The sequence below is a fragment of the Schistocerca serialis genome, chromosome 3 (genome assembly GCF_023864345.2).
Source record: "Schistocerca serialis cubense isolate TAMUIC-IGC-003099 chromosome 3, iqSchSeri2.2, whole genome shotgun sequence".
NCBI lineage: Eukaryota > Metazoa > Arthropoda > Insecta > Orthoptera > Acrididae > Schistocerca > Schistocerca serialis.
The window spans coordinates 954251170-954270404 of NC_064640.1; the positions used below are offsets into that span (position 1 = coordinate 954251170).

Consider the following 19235-nt stretch of genomic DNA (forward strand, 5'->3'; position numbering starts at 1 on the left):
CAATGAAATGAACACCCTTAGCTGCTTACAGGCGTTGACATACGGCAACGGGGACAGATGAAAATGTGTGCCCCGACCAGGACTCGAACCCGGGATCACCTGCTTATATGGCAAACGCTCTATCCATTTTTTTTAATCTCATTTTGTTCAGTTTTGTTCGTTGCCTCTGCTCGGGGCGGACGTCGTAATTAAGTTCGTTGTGGATCGATTGACTCAGTTATTTTTATTACAGAGGGCAGCTAACCTTCTGACCGAACACGCTGAGCTACCGTGCCGGCAAATCCATCTGAGCCACCGAGGACACAGAGGATAGCGCGACTGCAGGGATTTATCTCTGGCACGCCTCCCACGAAACCCACATTGTCAACGTATTGTCCCGCACTACATTCGTAGTGCCCCCGCCCATTATACTCATTGCTCGCGGCGCGTTGCCGATTCCCGTAAGAGTTCGGGCACTGTTTGTGCATTCGCACATAAGAAGAAGATGGTCAAGTGGCCGGTGAGCCTTAACTATATATACCAAGAACAGATACTATCTTAGTATATATATGTTATATTTTGTAGTATTTAATGTTTTTCTAATATTTTTTGTTTAACTAACAATCATTTCTATGTTTTTAAATGGTACCTTTAAGAACTGTTGCATTGTGTATATATATGTACTGTTAGTTTGTACAATAAAGATTATTGAAAAAAAGGAAGAAGACAGAATGCACCAAAAAAATAAATAAAAAAAGGAAGACGACAAAATTTTACAAAAAGTGGCAAGTGAGCGAGACTCCCGTCCAGACGACCCTGGTTCGAGACCCGTCTATGCTACTTTTGTTTCCTTTTTTTTCAAATGCCTGTTTTAATTTATAATTCATCATGAAAATTCCGCAAGGAATTGAGCAAAAAGAATTACAGGCCTCTATAAATCAAAATCACAAATTGAATGTCACATTTTGTTTCAATCTTTTGCGTTTTTCTTTATTTTAACAGGAAAAAAAATGGTTAAGACGGCCGCTCGCGTTAGGCGGGAAGTCCGGATTCGAGTCCTAGTACGGCACAAATTTTCATGTGCCACTAATAAAATATACAACTGACGTGAAAACGTATTCGTAATTTGCGAATCCTTTTGGTAATACTTACTACAGCTGTGAATCGTGAAACAGTGTCTGTTCCTTTCGGCATGCGTGCATATCTGAAGGACATTATAATGTAACATGCAGACACTGTATGAACACAGACAAATCTTTCTTGGCATTTAGTTTATGTCCCAGGTTTTGCGCCCATGTTACCACTGAAGACAAATCATCATTCATCTAGACGACCACGGTATTATATCTTCAGGTCCACGACTCAAGTAAAGCTGAAAGTAGCCGGCATAAAAATGATACCACAGAATCACAGAACCGACGAAATATCATCGACATACAAGAAAAACAAAATTGAGATTAGGATTGACCCATGTGGCACTCCTGAGAGAACGTGCCACCTACTGATATACGGTAGGTGGTTGACTTGTTTTTATACAGACACAAGAATGTTTTCAAGGAGCTACAGCTTTGCCGTCTGTGGCTTTCGAGATATACTAATTGTTGGTAACATCCCGCTATTTCTAATAGACTGGCTCGTCAAATATCTACGACAGGTATCACAAAGTATCAACTGTCATTAGCCTGGCACGACGTTCATGTCCCAGTATCATTTGCAAACCGTGGTGAAATTAATCTTCGCAATATGCTTAATGTTCGGTTGAAAATCCACGCTGGCCTAGGGTACTAGATAAACAACGACGTTGGCCTGCCAACGAATGGCGTGGGCTTTTCATGAATTGTATCACTGGTCCCCGCTTTAGTCATGGGACTCTAAGTAGCCTTAAGGATCTAGTATCCTCGTAGAAATCTCACAATCCATGTGGAATCTCACAAGGCATAAGCAAATCCCGTGGTACCAACATGACGATGTCCCGCTATTGCACAAAGATAATTACAACCCATCTTAACAGAATATTTGGAGGCAGTTAGATGTTTCGGTACACGCAAAATTACCTGCATACTCACCAGACTTAACGCTTCAGAACTTTTATCAATGGAGAAAATTAAAAGAAGGAGACTATTTGGAAACAAAGTCTCTCGAAGATACGAAATATAGTAAAACACAGCTCTGTGCTGCGATAAGTCCAGATGATAGTCAACGTGCCGTATGTCTCTCCGGAATCGCTTTATACCATGGGTCAATACTCAAGTTCACATTTTGAGAACTTGATATGACAGTAATAATAATAATAAACACAGGAATAGTATCTGAGTTATGCGATGGCTTACATTTCGTGCAGTAGGACATATCTTCTTCCCCTGGCAGTGGGACAGTGGTTGTTACGCTCTTATCTTGTACTGCTTGTTCAATTTCCACACAGGTTATGTCACTGAAGTCCTCTTTGAAGGATCTTTCCTTCGGTACAAAAATATATAGTTTCATTAAAGAACATTGTTGGTACCCTACCTCGTTAACGATGAGAAAAATGAATCACGTACGTCAGAAAACGCGCCACATTGCCCTCTATAATCTAGCACACGGCTGTATATAGTCGTTCTGGATACACTCTGAGTTTCCTGTCATAGCAGCCTCTCCCTCTATATAGGACTCTATTATGGAGTAAAAATCAATGCCGTGGAAGCCTTGCCGTTATTTCTATGCGTTAATTTTGTTCGACATTAAAACTATGCGATAAGCTTTTTGATTCCCTTAGAATATTCACAGAAACTTACTTTCAGATGTGAAATACCTATACAACTTGTTACAGTACTTATTTACCTTGAGTCCGAGGAATCTGTTTTCGACGATGTCTATTCTGCCAACACCGTAGAGACCACCGAGCTTGTTCAGCAGTTTGAATAATTTCAGTGGATTGGTTTCCTCTTCTCCTGTTGTTATGTTCTTCACCCCGACTGGAGTACCTGTTAAATGAGGACCAGAGAAATTTGTATAAATTGTTTATCAGACTAAAGTAATGCAGTGCCCCAGATGGCAATTCGAAAAGTCCCAGCAACAGCAGAGGTTTGAATCAGAGCATCCTCGGGATCCTTCTAAAACAAATTTTAAGAAATAGTTATTTTTAGACCCTTTAAATTAAATGTAAATTCTTTGCTCAACACTGGAAACAAAAGAACTAGAGATCCTTTTAGAAAAAAATAAAATTCAAATTGCAGCAGTTTGAGAAATCAGATTCTCGGAAAAAATCTTTAATGGCAAAACCATCAATCACAAATACGAAGGGGATGCCATTACAGGGCACACATTTCAGTCGGCCTCAGAAAGACTATCTGTCTTATCAATTAAATGAAGAAACAATAATATTTTAGAAGAAATTGCCAGTATGCTTATGAAGTACTGCAGAATAAATAAATAAATCAATCAACTTAACACCGAACGGGGTGGCGCAGTGGTTAGACACTGGACTCGCATTCGGGAAGACGACGGTTCAATCCCGCGTCCGGCCATCCTGATTTAGGTTTTCCGTGCTTTCCCTAAATCGCTCCAGGTCAATGCCGGGATGGTTCCTTACAAAGGGCACGGCCGACTTCCTTCCCCGTCCTTCCCTAATCCGATGAGACCGATGACCTCGCTGTCTGGTCTCCTTCCCCAAGACAACCAACCAACCAACTTAACAGACATTAAAAACACACTGAAAGTTTTGAAAACAGAAAATGGCCAACAAAAGACAGACAAGAAATTTAATCATCATCGGGAGATAATCCAAGAAAATGGTTTAGAAAAACCGCTATCGCAGAAAGGATACAGAAAATGAGAAGGCCATATGGTAGAACTAAAGACTATTATACTAAAAAAAATGCGTGCCTAATATTGAAAAAAAAGTATTACAATAAAGCATTGAAGCCAGAATATCTACATGCAAGTGAAAGGTTAGCATTACACTTTAATACCGATAAATTAAAAATACTAGAGAAGGGAAACATTAGGAAAATATTACGTCCACGAAAAACTATGGGAAGTTGGAAATGACGAGTAATGATGAAACTTATCGAAACATAGTTAACATATCAAAAGTAATGACGAAAAGAAAAGTGGTGTTTTGTGGACCTTTATATCGAATGCAAGACAGTAGTTTAAAGAAAAAGGTCTTCAAATATTTGTGGAATAAAAAGTCAAGAACAAGTTGGATCCACGAAGCAAAAAACGATTTACAAAAAAATAGCGTAAAAGCTGATGAAACAACTGACAGAGAAGTGTTTAGGGAAAAATATTGAATATGGAAGGATTCCAAGGTGAAAGAGTGAAAACATTTGAGGTGATGTGGTCAGAAAATAAAAAAAAGAAATTGAAACTGGGGAGTGGTCCGTCTCAAAATAAATCGAATTACGGTAAAAAGTTTATCCATTGTAAAAAGTGTTTTAAAACGACCGGAAGGACGAAAATGGATAGGTATGCCATATGAAATCGTAAGGAAGATTATCCAAGTCACGACATGATAAGGCAGTTTCAGAATTCGAGAATAAAGTAAATTAACAAGATGCTGCATGCTTTACATATTACGTACTGATTTATAATTAAATAAAAAAAGTTTTTTGTTTAATTCCCCACGATTTCGTCACAGAGGAACAGAGCACAGCCAGTTATTAAGAGACCTTGTATCTACTTGGTCTCCGAATAATCTGACGTCAGAGATATAGGACTAATTTTGCACGTGTATCACCCATTGTTTCATCATGGTGTCGGTGTTATGCCTTTCCTTTGACTTTTATGGAACACATCGTAGTTCGACTGACACACGTTAGATAGATGACACCTAGAGGTGGGGACAGTTTGTCACATATGTAGTATAGAAACTTACGGTAAACCTGTCGGATCATGAGGGCTTAATTACTTTCCGGTAGAGAAATCAAATGTATGTATCTCCCTTCTTGAGGCTGTTAACCCTATGGGCTCTACTCGCAGACTATTATTAACGCCAGCTGGACTAACAAGCTAAACTATATAATCCATCCCAAATACAAGAGACGAGGTGTGATTAATCGCATGATTGAGCAAGTCAAAACGGAAGCGATCCAAAAAATTGCCGTCCATTATCTTTGTTATCAAACTGTAGTAGAAACTAAAAACATGTGCTGAGCTCAGATGTAGTAAGATATTTGGAACAGAAAGATCTCCTCCAGGCCAACCATCACTATTTCGAAAACTTCGGTCATATGAAACCAACCACGAGCTTTTCTTTAGTGTCATTCTGAAAGCCATGGACCAAGGGAGCCAGGTAAATGCAGTATTTCTTGACTTCTGCAAAGCAATTCACTCAGTACGATACGACACATAAGCTTATTACCAAAAATGCGGTCGGTTGAGGTATTAAGCTAAATTTGTAAATACATTAGGACATCTCGGTAGAGAGGACGCAGCATGTTTTCTTGGACGGAGAATCGCCGTCAGATGTAGAACTATAGAACTAACTTTGGGGGGGGGGGCAGTTTGTTAGAACCCTTGCTGTAAATTATGTACACTGACGGAATAAAATCGCGGCACCAAAATGTAATTAACGTAGAGTAATGAAATTTTGGGAATGCTTTTGTCTAGGTAACATATTTAAGTGATTAACTTTGCAAGGGTTAACTTAAGCGTAGGTAAGTCATGACAAATGTGAAATGCTGGTACATTAATAACAGGTGTAACAGCCAGACTATAGAATGCAAGCATGCAAACGTGCAAGCATTGTGTTGAACAGGTGCCGGATGTCAGATTGTGGGATGGAGTCGTTCAATGCAAGGACGGTTAATGCAGTTTTTAGATGACGTCCGACGATGTCTCATATGTGCTGGATTGGAGACAGAGCTGATGATCGAGCAGGCCAAGGCAACATGTCGACACTCCGGAGAGCACGACAGGTTGCAACAACGGTGTGTGGAAGAGCATTGTTCTGTTAGAAAACAACCCCTTTCGTGCTGTTAATGCATGGCAGCACAACAAGTCGAATCACCAGATAGGACTAAAAATTTGCAGTCAGTGTGGTGTCACCGCCAGACACCACACTTGCTAGGTGGTAGCTTAAATCGGCCGCGGTCCATTTAGTACATGTCGGACCCGCGTGTCGCCACTGTGTAATCGCAGACCTAGCGCCACCACCAAGGCAGGTCTCGGGATACGAGAGAGCACTCGCCCCAGTTGTACGAGAACCTAGCTACCGCCCAGTTGTACGAGAACCTAGCTACCGACCAGATGTACGAAGCCTTTCTCTCATTAGCCGAGAGACAGAATAGCCATCAGCTAAGTTAATGGCTACGAACTAGCAAGGCGCAATTTGTATCAGTGCCTATAGCTTACGAGTATTCAAGAGAGATGTATTCCAAGGACTAATAAAAAGATAAGTAATAAGCACCTACATACTTTTCTTCTTATTCATTTATAAGTTCTCATGTTCCAGACTTCACGCCCGTCGGCGTTAGCCTTGCGTGCCCTATCGGCTACAGCGTTAGTCTAGCTTGCCTTTTCAGCCATCTCAACTTCACGGTGTCGGCCCAGATACCGACACAACAGTCAGGATGTGTGAGATAACCACGAGAGTGTTCCTGCTGTTATACTAAATCACACGCCAGACTATAATTCCAGGTGTAGCTCCAGGGTGTCTGGCAAGCTGATACTTTGGTTGCAGGAATCAACTGGCCTCTTTCTAACCAACTCAGGGCCATCACTGGCACCGAGGGAGAACCAGCTTTCATCGGAAAACACAACAGAGCTCCAGCCTGCCCTTCAATGAGCACTCGCTTGATACGACTGAAGTCACAAATCTCGGTGGTTTGGGGTCAGTGGAATGCACACTACAGGGCGTCTGACTCGGAGTTGTCCTGAAGTAACCGATTTGTAACAGTTGGTTGTATCACTGTGGTGCCAGCTCCTCCTAAAATTGTGCTGCAGGCGAAGTGCGATGCACCAAAGCCACACGCTGAACACTATCGCCTTCCTTCTCGGTATTGCCACGTGGCTGTCCCAAGCCCGGTCTTCTTGCGATCTTACACTACTGGCCATTAAAATTGCTACACCACGAAGATGACGTGCTACAGCCGCGAAATTTAACCGACAGCAAGAAGATGCTGTGATATGTAAATGATTACCTTCTCAGAGCATTCACACAAGGTTGGCGCCGTTGGCGACACCTACAACGTGCTAACATGAGGAAATTTTTCCAACCGATTTCTCATACACAAACAGCAGTTGACCGGCGTTGCCTTGTTAAACGTTGTTGTGATGCCTCGTGTAAGGAGGAAAAATGCGTACCATCACGTTTCCGACTTTGATAATGGTCGGATTGTAGCCTATCGCGATTGCGGTTTAGCGTATCGCGACAGTGCTGCTCGCATTGGTCGAGATCCAATGATTGTTAGCAGAATATGGAATCGGTGGGTTCAGGAGGGTAATACGGAACACCGTGCTGGATCCCAACGGCCTCGTATCACTAGCAGTCGAGATGACAAGGCATCTGATCCGCATTGCTGTAACGGATCGTGCAGCCACGTCTCGATCCCTGAATCAACAGATGGGGACGTTTGCAAGACAGCTACTATCTGCACGAACAGTTCGACGTCGTTTGCAGTAGCATGGACTATCAGCTCGGACACCATGGCTGCGGTTACCCTTGATGCTGCATCACAGACTGGAGCGCTTGCAATGGTGTACTCAACGACGAACCTGGGTGCACGAATGGCAAAACGTCATTTTTTCGGTTGAATCCAGGCTCTGTTTACAGCATCATGATGGTCGCATCCGTGTTTGGCGACATCGCGGTGAACGCACATTGGAAGCGTGTATTCGTCATCGCCATACTGGCGTATCACCCGGCGAGATGGTATGGGGTGCCATTGGTTACACGTCTCGGTCACCTCTTATTCGCATTGACGGCACTTTGAACATTGGACGTTACATTTCAGATGTGTTACGACCCGTGGCTCTACCCTTCATTCGATCCCTGCGAAACCCTACATTTCAGCAGGGTAATGCACGACCGCATGTTGCAGGTCCTGTACGGGCCTTTCTGGATACAGAAAATGTTCGACTACTGCCCTGGCCAGCACGTTCTCCAGATCTCTCACCAATTGAAAACGTCTGGTCGATGGTGGCCGAGCAACTGGCTCGTCGTAATACGCCAGTCACTGCTCTTGATGAACTGTGGTATCGTATTGAAGCTGCATGGGCAGCTGTACATCTACATCTACATCTACATCCATACTCCGCAAGCCACCTGACGGTGTGTCATCCAAGCTCTGTTTGACTCAATGCCCAGGAGTATCAAGGCCGTTATAACGGCCAGAGGTGGTTGTTCTGGGTACTGATTTCTCAGGATCTATGCACCCAAATTGCGTGAAAATTTAATCACGTGTCAGTTCTAGTATAATATATTTGTCCAATCAATACCTATTTATGATCCGCATTTCTTCTTGGAGTAGCAATTTTAATGGCCAGTAATGTATATTCTCGTGACCACCGCTGCCAGCAATCACGTTCAGTGGCTACATTGCAGCCAAGTCTTCCTGCGGTATCGCAGAAGGAACACCCAGCTTCTCGTAGCCCTATTACACGACCTCGTTCAAACTCAGTGAGGTGTCGATAATGGCGTCTTTGTCGCCTTAAAGGCATTCTTGACTAACATTTAGCTCACCACGTCCAACCTCAGAGGTAACTAACCCGCACGACCTCTACAACGTCTATTTATATCAAACCTGATTTGCATCCTCATAGTGATGCTACTAGCGCCACTCTTATGCGATTGGCATGAATTTGAATAGACATCACCTTTCAGAGGCAGAAACACGCCTACCAACTTTCATTTATGTCGCACAACCCCATGTTTGTGTTGCGATTTTTTTTTTTTTTTTTTTGCCTTCACTGTAGGCTAATGACCTTGCATACAATATTAATAGTAACCTCAGACTTTTCGCAGATGACGCAGTTACCTACAATGAATTACTGTCTGAATAAAGCTGCAGAGATATTCAACCATATCTTGATAAGATTTCAAAGTGGTGTAAAGATTAGAAATTTACTTTTAATGTTAAGAAGTGTAAAACTGTTCACTTTACAAACGAAAGCGTAGTATCCTATGACTACGGTCGCAATAAGTCACAGTTGGAATCGTCAACCGATACAAATAAATGTAACAATTTTTAGGGATATAAAATGTAATGATCACATAGGTTTAGCATTAGGTAAAGCAGGTGGCTGACATCGGTTTATTAGTAGTATCCTGAGAAATTGCAATCAGTCTGCGAAGGAGATTGTTTAGCACACGCTCATGCGACCAGTCCTAGAATATTGCTCAAGCGTGTTGTATACATACCAAATAAGACTAACACGGGACACTGAACGTGTATAAAGAAGGGCAGCGCGAATGGTCACAAATTTGTTTGATCTTCGGGAGGGCGTGACAGAAATCCAAAAATAAAAAGAAACTGAACTAGCAGAGTCTTGAAGACTGGTACCAACTATACTGTGGATGCCTCCTTAAAAAGTCTGAAGAACCAGCATTAAGTGAGGAATCTGTGAAAACACACGACCTCTACGTGCCTCTGCCGTAGAGTCCGCGAAGGCTAATTACGGTTTGGACAGCGACATTTAAATAGTCATTCTTCCCGCATTCTAAACGCTAATGGAGGGGAAAAAATAATTACGTATCGTACAGTGGGAAGCACCCTCTGCCATCCACTTCACAGTAATTTGCAGAGTATAGATGTTGAGGACATGTATGCGTACAAAGTGTCGGTAGATGCAAACAATCTGATCCAGCAATGCTTCATAATCGTTACGTAGGAATGTGAGGGTGGCATAAACGTTGGTGCATTCATTTGTCTTCTGCACTGAGCAACCTAATCAGAAACGGTCCCCTGTTAACTCTGCGGTAGGGATGACTCGACTGTTTCGCATGCACCGAAACCTGCATCAATAACAGGGCAGATAGGAGAAAACCTGTGGTATCTGTAGTGCGTGTACTCTCGTTCGCTTACGCCATATTTATTGCGGATAAAAGTAGCAACCCGTCAGCTGTTTCATCGTAGTCGAAACGGTTCCTTACTTTGAAGATCGGTATTAAAACTGGCTGAAGAGTGGCGGCGGTCTCATGGGTGTGGAAGATAGCTGCCCTTGAGGTGACTGCGCCCCTCGGAGATGGCCGTTGACCCTCTACAGGAAATAAATAGCCTCCCGCAGGCGGGATAGGCAGTTCGTATCTTATTTACGAAGCCTCTGTACGCTCTCAAATACAACTGCTACGTTGCCTTCCGAAGATGGATTCTGAATTGGAACTGTATTTCGTATGGTGCTGTTTAAGGCGATTTTGGCTTTCTTCATCGGAACTGACAAAGCGAGGTGGTGCAGTGGTTAGCACACTGGACTCGCATTTGGGAGGGCAGCATACTGTTTTAGGTTTGCCGTAATTTCCCTAAATCGCTTCGGGCAAATGCCAGGATGATTCCTTTGAAAGGGCTCGACCCACTTCCTCCCCCACCCTTCCCTAACCCGAAGAGACCGATGACCTCGCTGTTTGGTCCGCTCCCCCAAACCAATCATCGGAACTGTTCCTGAGCTCACGTTGCTTGCAGTCGTAACGTTCGCCCTCCACTGTGTTCCCGGTCACATAATTGGAATCCATCTTGGTTTCAACATGCTACATTCTTCGCCGCAGTGACCAGTCTAGTTTGTATCCACCTAAAAAAACTGCCTGTGCATAGGTTTAATGTCTTCCGTATCCTTGGGTTCTCTGCTGCCAAGTTATGAATATCAAATTAAGGGCACTAAATTTCTACTGAAGAGTAACTATACTAAATAAAACTCCCTAAAACAAAAGAAGTAGATCATAGAAACTAACTGAAGAACACTAGATCGACAAAAGTAGATAGCGGCTTCTTGACTCGATCACAACTCACTAACGAGAGCGCTTCTTATGAAGGTAATCACAAGGAGAACAAACGCAAAGGGGACCTGCCAAAGCAAGATCTGCCACTTCCCCCACCTTCAAAACAGCTGTGCCAATGATCCTTGTCTCTCCCACCCTGTTTGCCATTACAGTGTCAGTTTCGAAAAAGAATTTTAGAAAACCTAAAGGAAGAGTTCACTTTGACCTTCGCCGTGAGATGTGGCCAATTTTAAAATTCTCGTGGTTGTGTGGTTACCTAGGAGAAGGCCACACATTCATCGATTTGCCCGATTACTGCGATTCTAACTTCCAAATTACTGAACAAAATGATGACGGGATATGGTTGACGAAATAATACGTCCTTCACGCAATGTTAATGCTGTTTAGTAAATAAAAATATTTGTTTACACTTGTTTAACTGCTATGAGCGCAACGACAGACCCATTCGTCTATATTAATACAGCATGTAATCTGCAATGAAAAACCTCATGAAATGTTACCGATGTCCACAAGGTTACTTTAAACATAAAAACAGAACAATACATTCAGCAAGCAAATAGTAACACACAGCTCAGAACATGTCAATTACAGTAATGGCAAGCTTTAAGAAATCAGGCCTATGCCTCTATTTTACCAGAATACATAATTTAGGAGTTATATTGTAAATAAAAATTCAATGCAGACATACCTGTGTTGCATATGGCATGCTGTATTAATATAGACTTCCGGTTAATTTGTGTTGGCAACCACAGGAGACACATAATACAAAACAGATGAAGTACATATCTAATCTAAACAACACCAAAATATCATTTCAACATATTCTTATCCTATATAAAATATATATGCATATATCTCAGAAACATTTAAAGAATAAAACCCACTGAAGATGTCACAACTGTGGTGAAATATTTTTGGGGGATAAGCAAAACAAAAATTGTGTTCTTGGAAGAAGGCAGACCCTCTTTAACTCATTATGAACCCTAAATTACTAAACCCTCGTAAAATTTACCATTGCACTTGGTGTCTCTTCGCAGCTCCCGCCAATAAGGACACATGCTCTCGAGTGCCTTTATTGCAAACACTACTGTTAACAATGGCTGAATTATTTATTGCCTGAATCCAACGGTTTGATGACACTGGTCCGCTTGTCGTAAATATTACGACTGTTTAGTAATAGTCTCCTTGTTTCCTAATAGTCGACATATTTGTTTTATCACTTAGAATTTTGTCTAATTGTGGCTACTTGGGTGAAATACAAGCAATCACAGTTAGAAGAGTGGTAGTTTGTATCAGATTTGTCATCGTCAGTGTTAATCTAGTCATTTGCTCCTAAAATCAGCACAATATGGATTGTGCCGAGTTTGATTTTTACACTAACATACTGAATGATCTTAGAGCATATCACCTGAGCATAAGCAGCAGAACCTACAACAACTTCAAGGGAGAAACGCATGATCATTTTGTCCTACTAGCAAACGACGATATTTTGCAACCACTGCTCAAGGGACATTTGTGCACAACACCGAGCTGTGTCTTGCTTACTCCATAGATTGTAATAACATTGACTAAAGCAGAAGACTTTCTACACATTTTGTGTGTAAAGTACCCTTGGAGTTATACCAATGATTTGTAACTAGTGCATAACATGAATTAAGACTTCTTTTGGACAGTAAAATTGTTGTTATAGGGTATAAATTAGCTCATTTTGTACTTATTTTGTATGTAACATACTATCGGAGATTAATAGTTGTAATTAGCTATCGCATAACCTATAAATTATCACTTCCTTTGAATAAAACTTGTAGTAGTAAAATGTACGATGGTTTAGTAGCAATGTAACATTTTCTTCCTTTACTGCGTTCTGTAATATTCGAACTTATGTGCACATCAGGTCTCCCTCAAGAGTGTGTTTGTTCGATTTTGTAAACATGCCCGGGAATGTGGACCGACGAACTGAAAGATTGCTTTCTACGTCACTGCCTAATTCGGTCGCAATTCAGTATTTATTTATACATCCAAAAAACTTTCCAGATCGTGGGATACATAATTCCTTCGTAAATATTGCGTATGATTGTGTGCACAAACAGACATGTACATGTATGCACGTACACACACACACACACACACACACACACACACACACACACACACACACACACACACACACACACTCACTCACTCTCTCTCTCTCTCTCTCTCTCTCTCTCTCTCTCTCTCTCTGCCGGCCGGTGTGGCCGAGCGGTTCTAGGCGCTACAGTGTGGAACCGCGCGACCGCTACGACCGCAGGTTCGAATCCTGGCCTCGGGCATGGACGTGTGTGATGTCCTTAGGTTAGTTAGGTTAAGTGGTTCTAAGTTCTAGGGGACTGATGACCTCAGCAGTTAAGTCCCATAGTGCTCAGAGCCATTAAAACCATTTCTCTCTCTCTCTCTCTCTCTCTCTCTCTCTCTCTCTCACACACACACACACACACACACACACACACAAAGTAAAGAAAATTCAATAGTAATACTGCAATAAATAAACGAATTTTATCTGCAACATAGCTTACTTAATTGCTGTAGGATATTTTGCACTTCTTCGGATAAAGTCTTGTATTTCACATGTTTCAAAAATTCTGTTAATGAATAGATGCAGTAATCTAGCAACGATGACATCGGCATTTCACTAAAACCTGACAATGATGATATATTATTTTTCTTATATGGAAGACTACAGTAAATTTCTATCGCACTGTTTGTAATGGATATTTTAAAAGATGGTGCTCTTACCGACTGAACATGGTACTTCACTTTGTGCCATATAGCACGTTCAAGGATAATGAAGTTTTTACTTACGTAAACTACAGAAAGAACAACATGGGCTATTATATGGTCAAGGAAGGAAGTGCACTGGGTGTTGTGTGATGTCCTTAGGTTAGTTAGGTTTAAGTAGTTCTAAGTTCTAGGGGACTGATGACCATAGATGTTAAGTCCCATAGTGCTCAGAGCCATTTGAACCATTTTTGAAGGAAGTGCGTGTTTTAATAGAGCTAACGTAGCGATTTTCCGCGCGTCCATTTTCGAAAACAAACTGTATGATTCGCGAGCCACATACAGGCGACAACTCCCGCTGGAGAGCGCTGTGGTCGCAAATCACGATGAGAAGCACGTTTGGTGTGTAGCAGCAGCTCGTTTCTGAGCGTGTAGCAACGGCGATCTAAACCATGACTGACGTGCTTAACGATGAGAAATGCGTCCCGTGTAAGGAAGGCTTAAAGCAGAACCGTACCGACGGGGTGGTACGGGCGCAAACGGAGGGGGGGAGGGGGGGGGGGGACAAAACCTGCCCGACGAAAAAACGAACCAAGAGAGACGGTTTAAGAATTAAGGGAAAGAGATACGTCCGTGTTACTATCTTGTGCCCACGATAGAAAACCTTTCTCCAGGTCGCAGCTGTAAACGCACGATGTTATCACAGTGTCATTTCTATAGCGTCTTTTCATCCAGTTAGCATAATAAAGAAATGAATACTAACAAAAGTACCTCTATCGGTATCACACTGCTGCCACATACACTGCTCGCTTAGATGAAGATCGTGTTTCTCTCTGCTACTTCACAACAGAATTGTACATCTCAAAAGTCGGCGAGCGGGTGCCGAAGCAACTACGCTATTTCACCGAGCGATTTCAATTTTTGCCGATTTATGCCGACAGAGTACTGGAGCGAGGCGCAACGATGGAGGAAGCAAGCGAAAAAAGGTGGAGCGGACACAGTTTTTCCGTTTTACTTTCAGTTTGCTTACCACGTTTTTACAATTTGTAATTTATTTACTAAAGTTAGTTGTGTCCAATACTTTCGGTTGTTATAGATCACCTAAGAAAAATTTTTTCAATAATGCTTCATTTTTATTAGAACTGTGGTGTCACCGCCAGACACCACACTTGCTAGGTGGTAGCCTTTAAATCGGCCGCGGTCCGTTAGTATACGTCGGACCCGCGTGTCGCCACTATCAGTGATTGCAGGCCGAGCGCCGCCACACGGCAGGTCTAGTCTAGAGAGACTCCCTAGCACTCGCCACAGTTGTACAGCCGACTTTGCTAGCGATGGTTCACTGTATACAGGCGCACTCAATTGCAGAGACGAGCAGAGACGACAGTTTAGCATAGCCTTCAGCTACGTCAAAAAAAAAAAAAAAAAAAATGGCTCTGAGCACTATGGGACTCAACATCTTAGGTCATAAGTCCCCTAGAACTTAGAACTACTTAAACCTAACTAACCTAAGGACATCACACACACCCATGCCCGAGGCAGGATTCGAACCTGCGACCGTAGCAGTCTCAGCTACGTCATCTTCTACGATCTAGCAAGGCGCCATATCCAGTTACTATAATTACTTCAAAAATGTATTCTGAACATATAATATTGTGAATCATGTACCGTCAAGAGCGACGTTCATCATTAATGGATTAAAGTTAAGTATCAAACTAATTACGTCCGCTTTCTGAATTCTAATTCCTTGTCATGTTCCAGACCTCACGTCAGTATAGTTCTTCCCTCCTCACGCCAGCCTGCGTGAGCTAAAACGCGTTCATTTCGGCCTCCACTAGTAACACGGTGTTGGCTCTTCTGCCAACACAACAGAATCACTTACAAATTTATATAAGTCACGTAGAAAAATTTTGTAACCGTAGTTTTATGGGAAGGGAGGAGGGAGGAGCGGCCGGCTTAGCAGTTCTGCCAGTGGCGCAGTATTGCCTTGGCACGCCTCTCAGCTAAAGTGCTATTCCACTTGCAGGTTAAAACCCGCATCCTGCCATGCAGATTTGAGATTTCCGTTATTTCCCAAAATAGCTTAAGGCAAACGCCTGAACGGTTCCTTTGAAGGGGCACGGCCGGTTTCTTTCGTCGTCCTTCCGTAATCCGACCTTGTGCTCCATCTTTACTGACCTCGTTGCCGATGGGACGTTAAACACTAATCTCCTCCCTCTCCATCTCCAGTTGCAGGATGGGTCGTTAAACCTGCATTCCAGCCTCGGTTTGTCTTGCGAGTGATTCGACTGCCCACTGTGTAGCTTTATTAGCATTAGTTTTACTCGTGCAGCTGCCGTGAAATATTTTGCGGCTTTTGAGTTTGCTCCCTGTTGTCTCTCTAACGCTACACACCGCCTTGCAAGGGTCACTCGTCCGGGGAAAACCAGTTCCAGTAACCATTCACTATACTTGCTGTCCTACCATCATAAGTGGATTACTTCGTGGTTGCTACATTTGCCATTAACAGAGGCTGAGATGTCGTCAGCTCTGATGTGACAGCTCCAACACACTACCTTCTCCCGAGCGTGTGGCGCCCCAACGCGCCTCTGTCAAACCGACGTGCGTTAATCGCACTTGTCGTCTCACATGCCGACTACATTCTTCATTTGTGTAGCCTGTTGTATAATTAGATTATTAAAGCTGATATCGTGTACGCAACCTCTGAAATGCGTTTTCTCGTTACGACGCGCTAATTAAAACATTATCATTCGTAGGGGTTTCCCGATTTTTTCTAGCTTATCGTGAAAATGTGACATTCGCATGCGTGTAGTGCAATACCTCTTATTACATCCACATCCAAGTAATCACAGTGAGACTTACACTACTGCCCATTAAAATTGCTACACCAAGAAGATGACGTGCCACAGGCGCGAAATTTCACCGACAGGAAGAAGATGCTGTGATATGCAAATGATTAGCTTTTCAGAGCATTCACACAAGGTTGGCGCCGGTGGCGACACCTACAACGTGCTAACATGAGGAAAGTTTCCAACCGATTTCTCATACACAAACAGCAGTTGACCGGCGTTGCCTGGTGAAACGTTGTCGCGATGCCTCGTGTAAGGAGGAGAAATGCGTACCATCACGTTTCCGACTTTGATAAAGGTCGGATTGTAGCCTATCGCGATTGCGGTTTAACGTATCGCGACAGTGCTGCTCGCGTTGGTCGAGATCCAATGACTGTTAGCAGAATATGGAATCGGTGGGTTCAGGAGGGTAATACGGAACGCCGTGCTGGATCTCAACGGCCTCGTATCACTAGCAGTCGAGATGACAAGGCATCTGATCCGCATTGCTGTAACGGATCGTGCAGCCACGTCTCGATCCCTGAATCAACAGATGGGGACGTTTGCAAGACAGCTACTATCTGCACGAACAGTTCGACGTCGTTTGCAGTAACATGGACTATCAGCTCGGACACCATGGCTGCGGTTACCCTTGATGCTGCATCACAGACAGGAGCGCCTGCGATGGTGTACTCAACGACGAACCTGGGTGCACGAATGGCAAAACGTCATTTTTTCGGATGAATCCAGGCTCTGTTTACAGCATCATGATGGTCGCATCCGTGTTTGGCGACATCGCGGTGAACTCACATTGGAAGCGTGTATTCGTCATCGCCATACTGGCGTATCACCTGGCGTGATGGTATGGGGTGCCATTGGTTACACGTCTCTGTCACTTCTTGTTCGCATTGACGGCACTTTGAACAGTGGACGCTACATTTCACATGTGTTACGACCCGTGGCTCTACCCTTCATTCGATCCCTGCGAAACCCTACATTTCAGCAGGATAATGCACGACCGCATGTTGCAGGTCCTGTACGGGCCTTTCTGGATACAGAAAATGTTCGTCTGCTGCCCTGGCCAGCACATTCTCCAGATCTCTCACCAATTGAAAACGTCTGGTCAATGGTGGCCGAGCAACTGGCTCGTCACAATACGCGTCACTACTCTTGATGAACTGTGGTATCGTGTTGAAGCTGCATGGGCAGCTGTAACTGTACACGCCATCCAAGCTCTGTTTGACTCAATGCCCAGGCGTATCAAGGCCGTTATAAAGTCCAGAGGTGGTTGTTCTGGGTACTGATTTCTCAGGATCTATGCACCCAAATTGCGTGAAAATGTAATTACATGTCAGTTATAGTATAATATATTTGTCCAATGAATACCCGTTTATCATCTACATTTCTTCTTGGTGTAGCAATTTTAATGGCCAGTAGTGTATATACATCAGATCTTGACGCTTCTTACAAGGAGCACATAGAGGATACAACAGTGGAAATTCCCAAAAATATAATGTGCTAAAGAAAAAATATCGAATGGTCGAATGTCGAAAAACGAAATACTATTGAATGACGATATAGTTCAGTAGTAAGGCAATGTTTCTCGGGCGGCCAGTACTACAACTGCCCATATGGGCGGTGCCGAAGGGAGCATATGGGAGAACTGCTTTCCTGCTCCCCGCCTCACCTCTCCCGCTGTGCCAGAGCGATGCGCGGTGCAAGAAACTGTGCCTCAACCACAACGCCACGCGACCTGAAGCACACGCAAGACGCGGCTCAGCGCGTCGCGGTCCCACTCGAACCTATTAAGCCCCCTTTACACCGAAGGGAACGTGCAACAGCGAACGAGCATTTTCTCTGCTGTAAACGCTTGGCGCGTGGTGTTAGGTCGTGTATGGGCCGCATTCGCAAGTGTTCCCTTGTGATCCGCTGGGCAAACCGTCAAAGGAAGTTCGCGTTCTCCCCTACGGCGCTAGTATCGTCGATAGTCGCAGTACACTCGCTTTGCCGCAGTGTGCTGTTTTTGGCTCGCGAACTGTTGTTGGTGTTGTTTATTGTGTCATTTTCGTGGCAATAGAGTGATGAAAGCGCATCCTACGGATCCTCAGCATAAAATGCTCAACAAAAAAATGGTGCTTGACCGTGCCAACAGAGGAAGTTAACAAGAAAATGAACTCACTACTATCTTCTTTTAGCGATGAAACGGATAAATAACGTACAATCAAATGGTTCAAATGGCTCTGAGCACTATGGGACTTAACATCTATGGTCATCAGTCCCCTAGAACTTAGAACTACTTAAACCTAACCAACTTAAGGACAGCACACAACACCCAGTCATCACGAGGCAGATAAAATCCCTGACCCCGCCGGGAATCGAACCCGGGAACCCGGGCGTGGGAAGCGAGAACGCTACCGCACGACCACGAACTGCGGACAATGACGTACAATCACGGGAACGGGTCCTGTCGAAAAATGTAATTCCTAGTGGTTCGCCTTCAAACCGCTGTGGTATGATATACTCTTCTTCCCCCTCCACATCTGCGGGTACGCATTGCACGCCCTGTTTCATCTACATCACTCCCCACAAGCCACCTAATGGTGTGTGGCGGAGGGTACTTTCGGTACCACTATCTGATCCCTCCAACCCTGTTCCACTCGCGAATAGTGCGTGGGAAGAATGATTGTCGGTAAACCTATGTTTTGGTTCTAATTTCTCGAATTTTCTCCTCGTGGTCAATACGCGAGATGCATGTCGGG

General features: G+C 43.5%; 1 protein-coding gene across 1 annotated transcript in view; it reads right to left on the reverse strand.

The window, feature by feature from the left end:
- The window catches only part of LOC126471401 (argininosuccinate synthase), a 210465-nt gene that overhangs the window by 26998 nt on the left and 164232 nt on the right, over positions 1-19235 (reverse strand). Inside the window, exon 7 of the mRNA XM_050099526.1 lies at positions 2800-2942. Within this exon, the coding sequence (XP_049955483.1) occupies positions 2800-2942 (143 nt within the window). The remainder of the gene's footprint in view (positions 1-2799; positions 2943-19235) is intronic.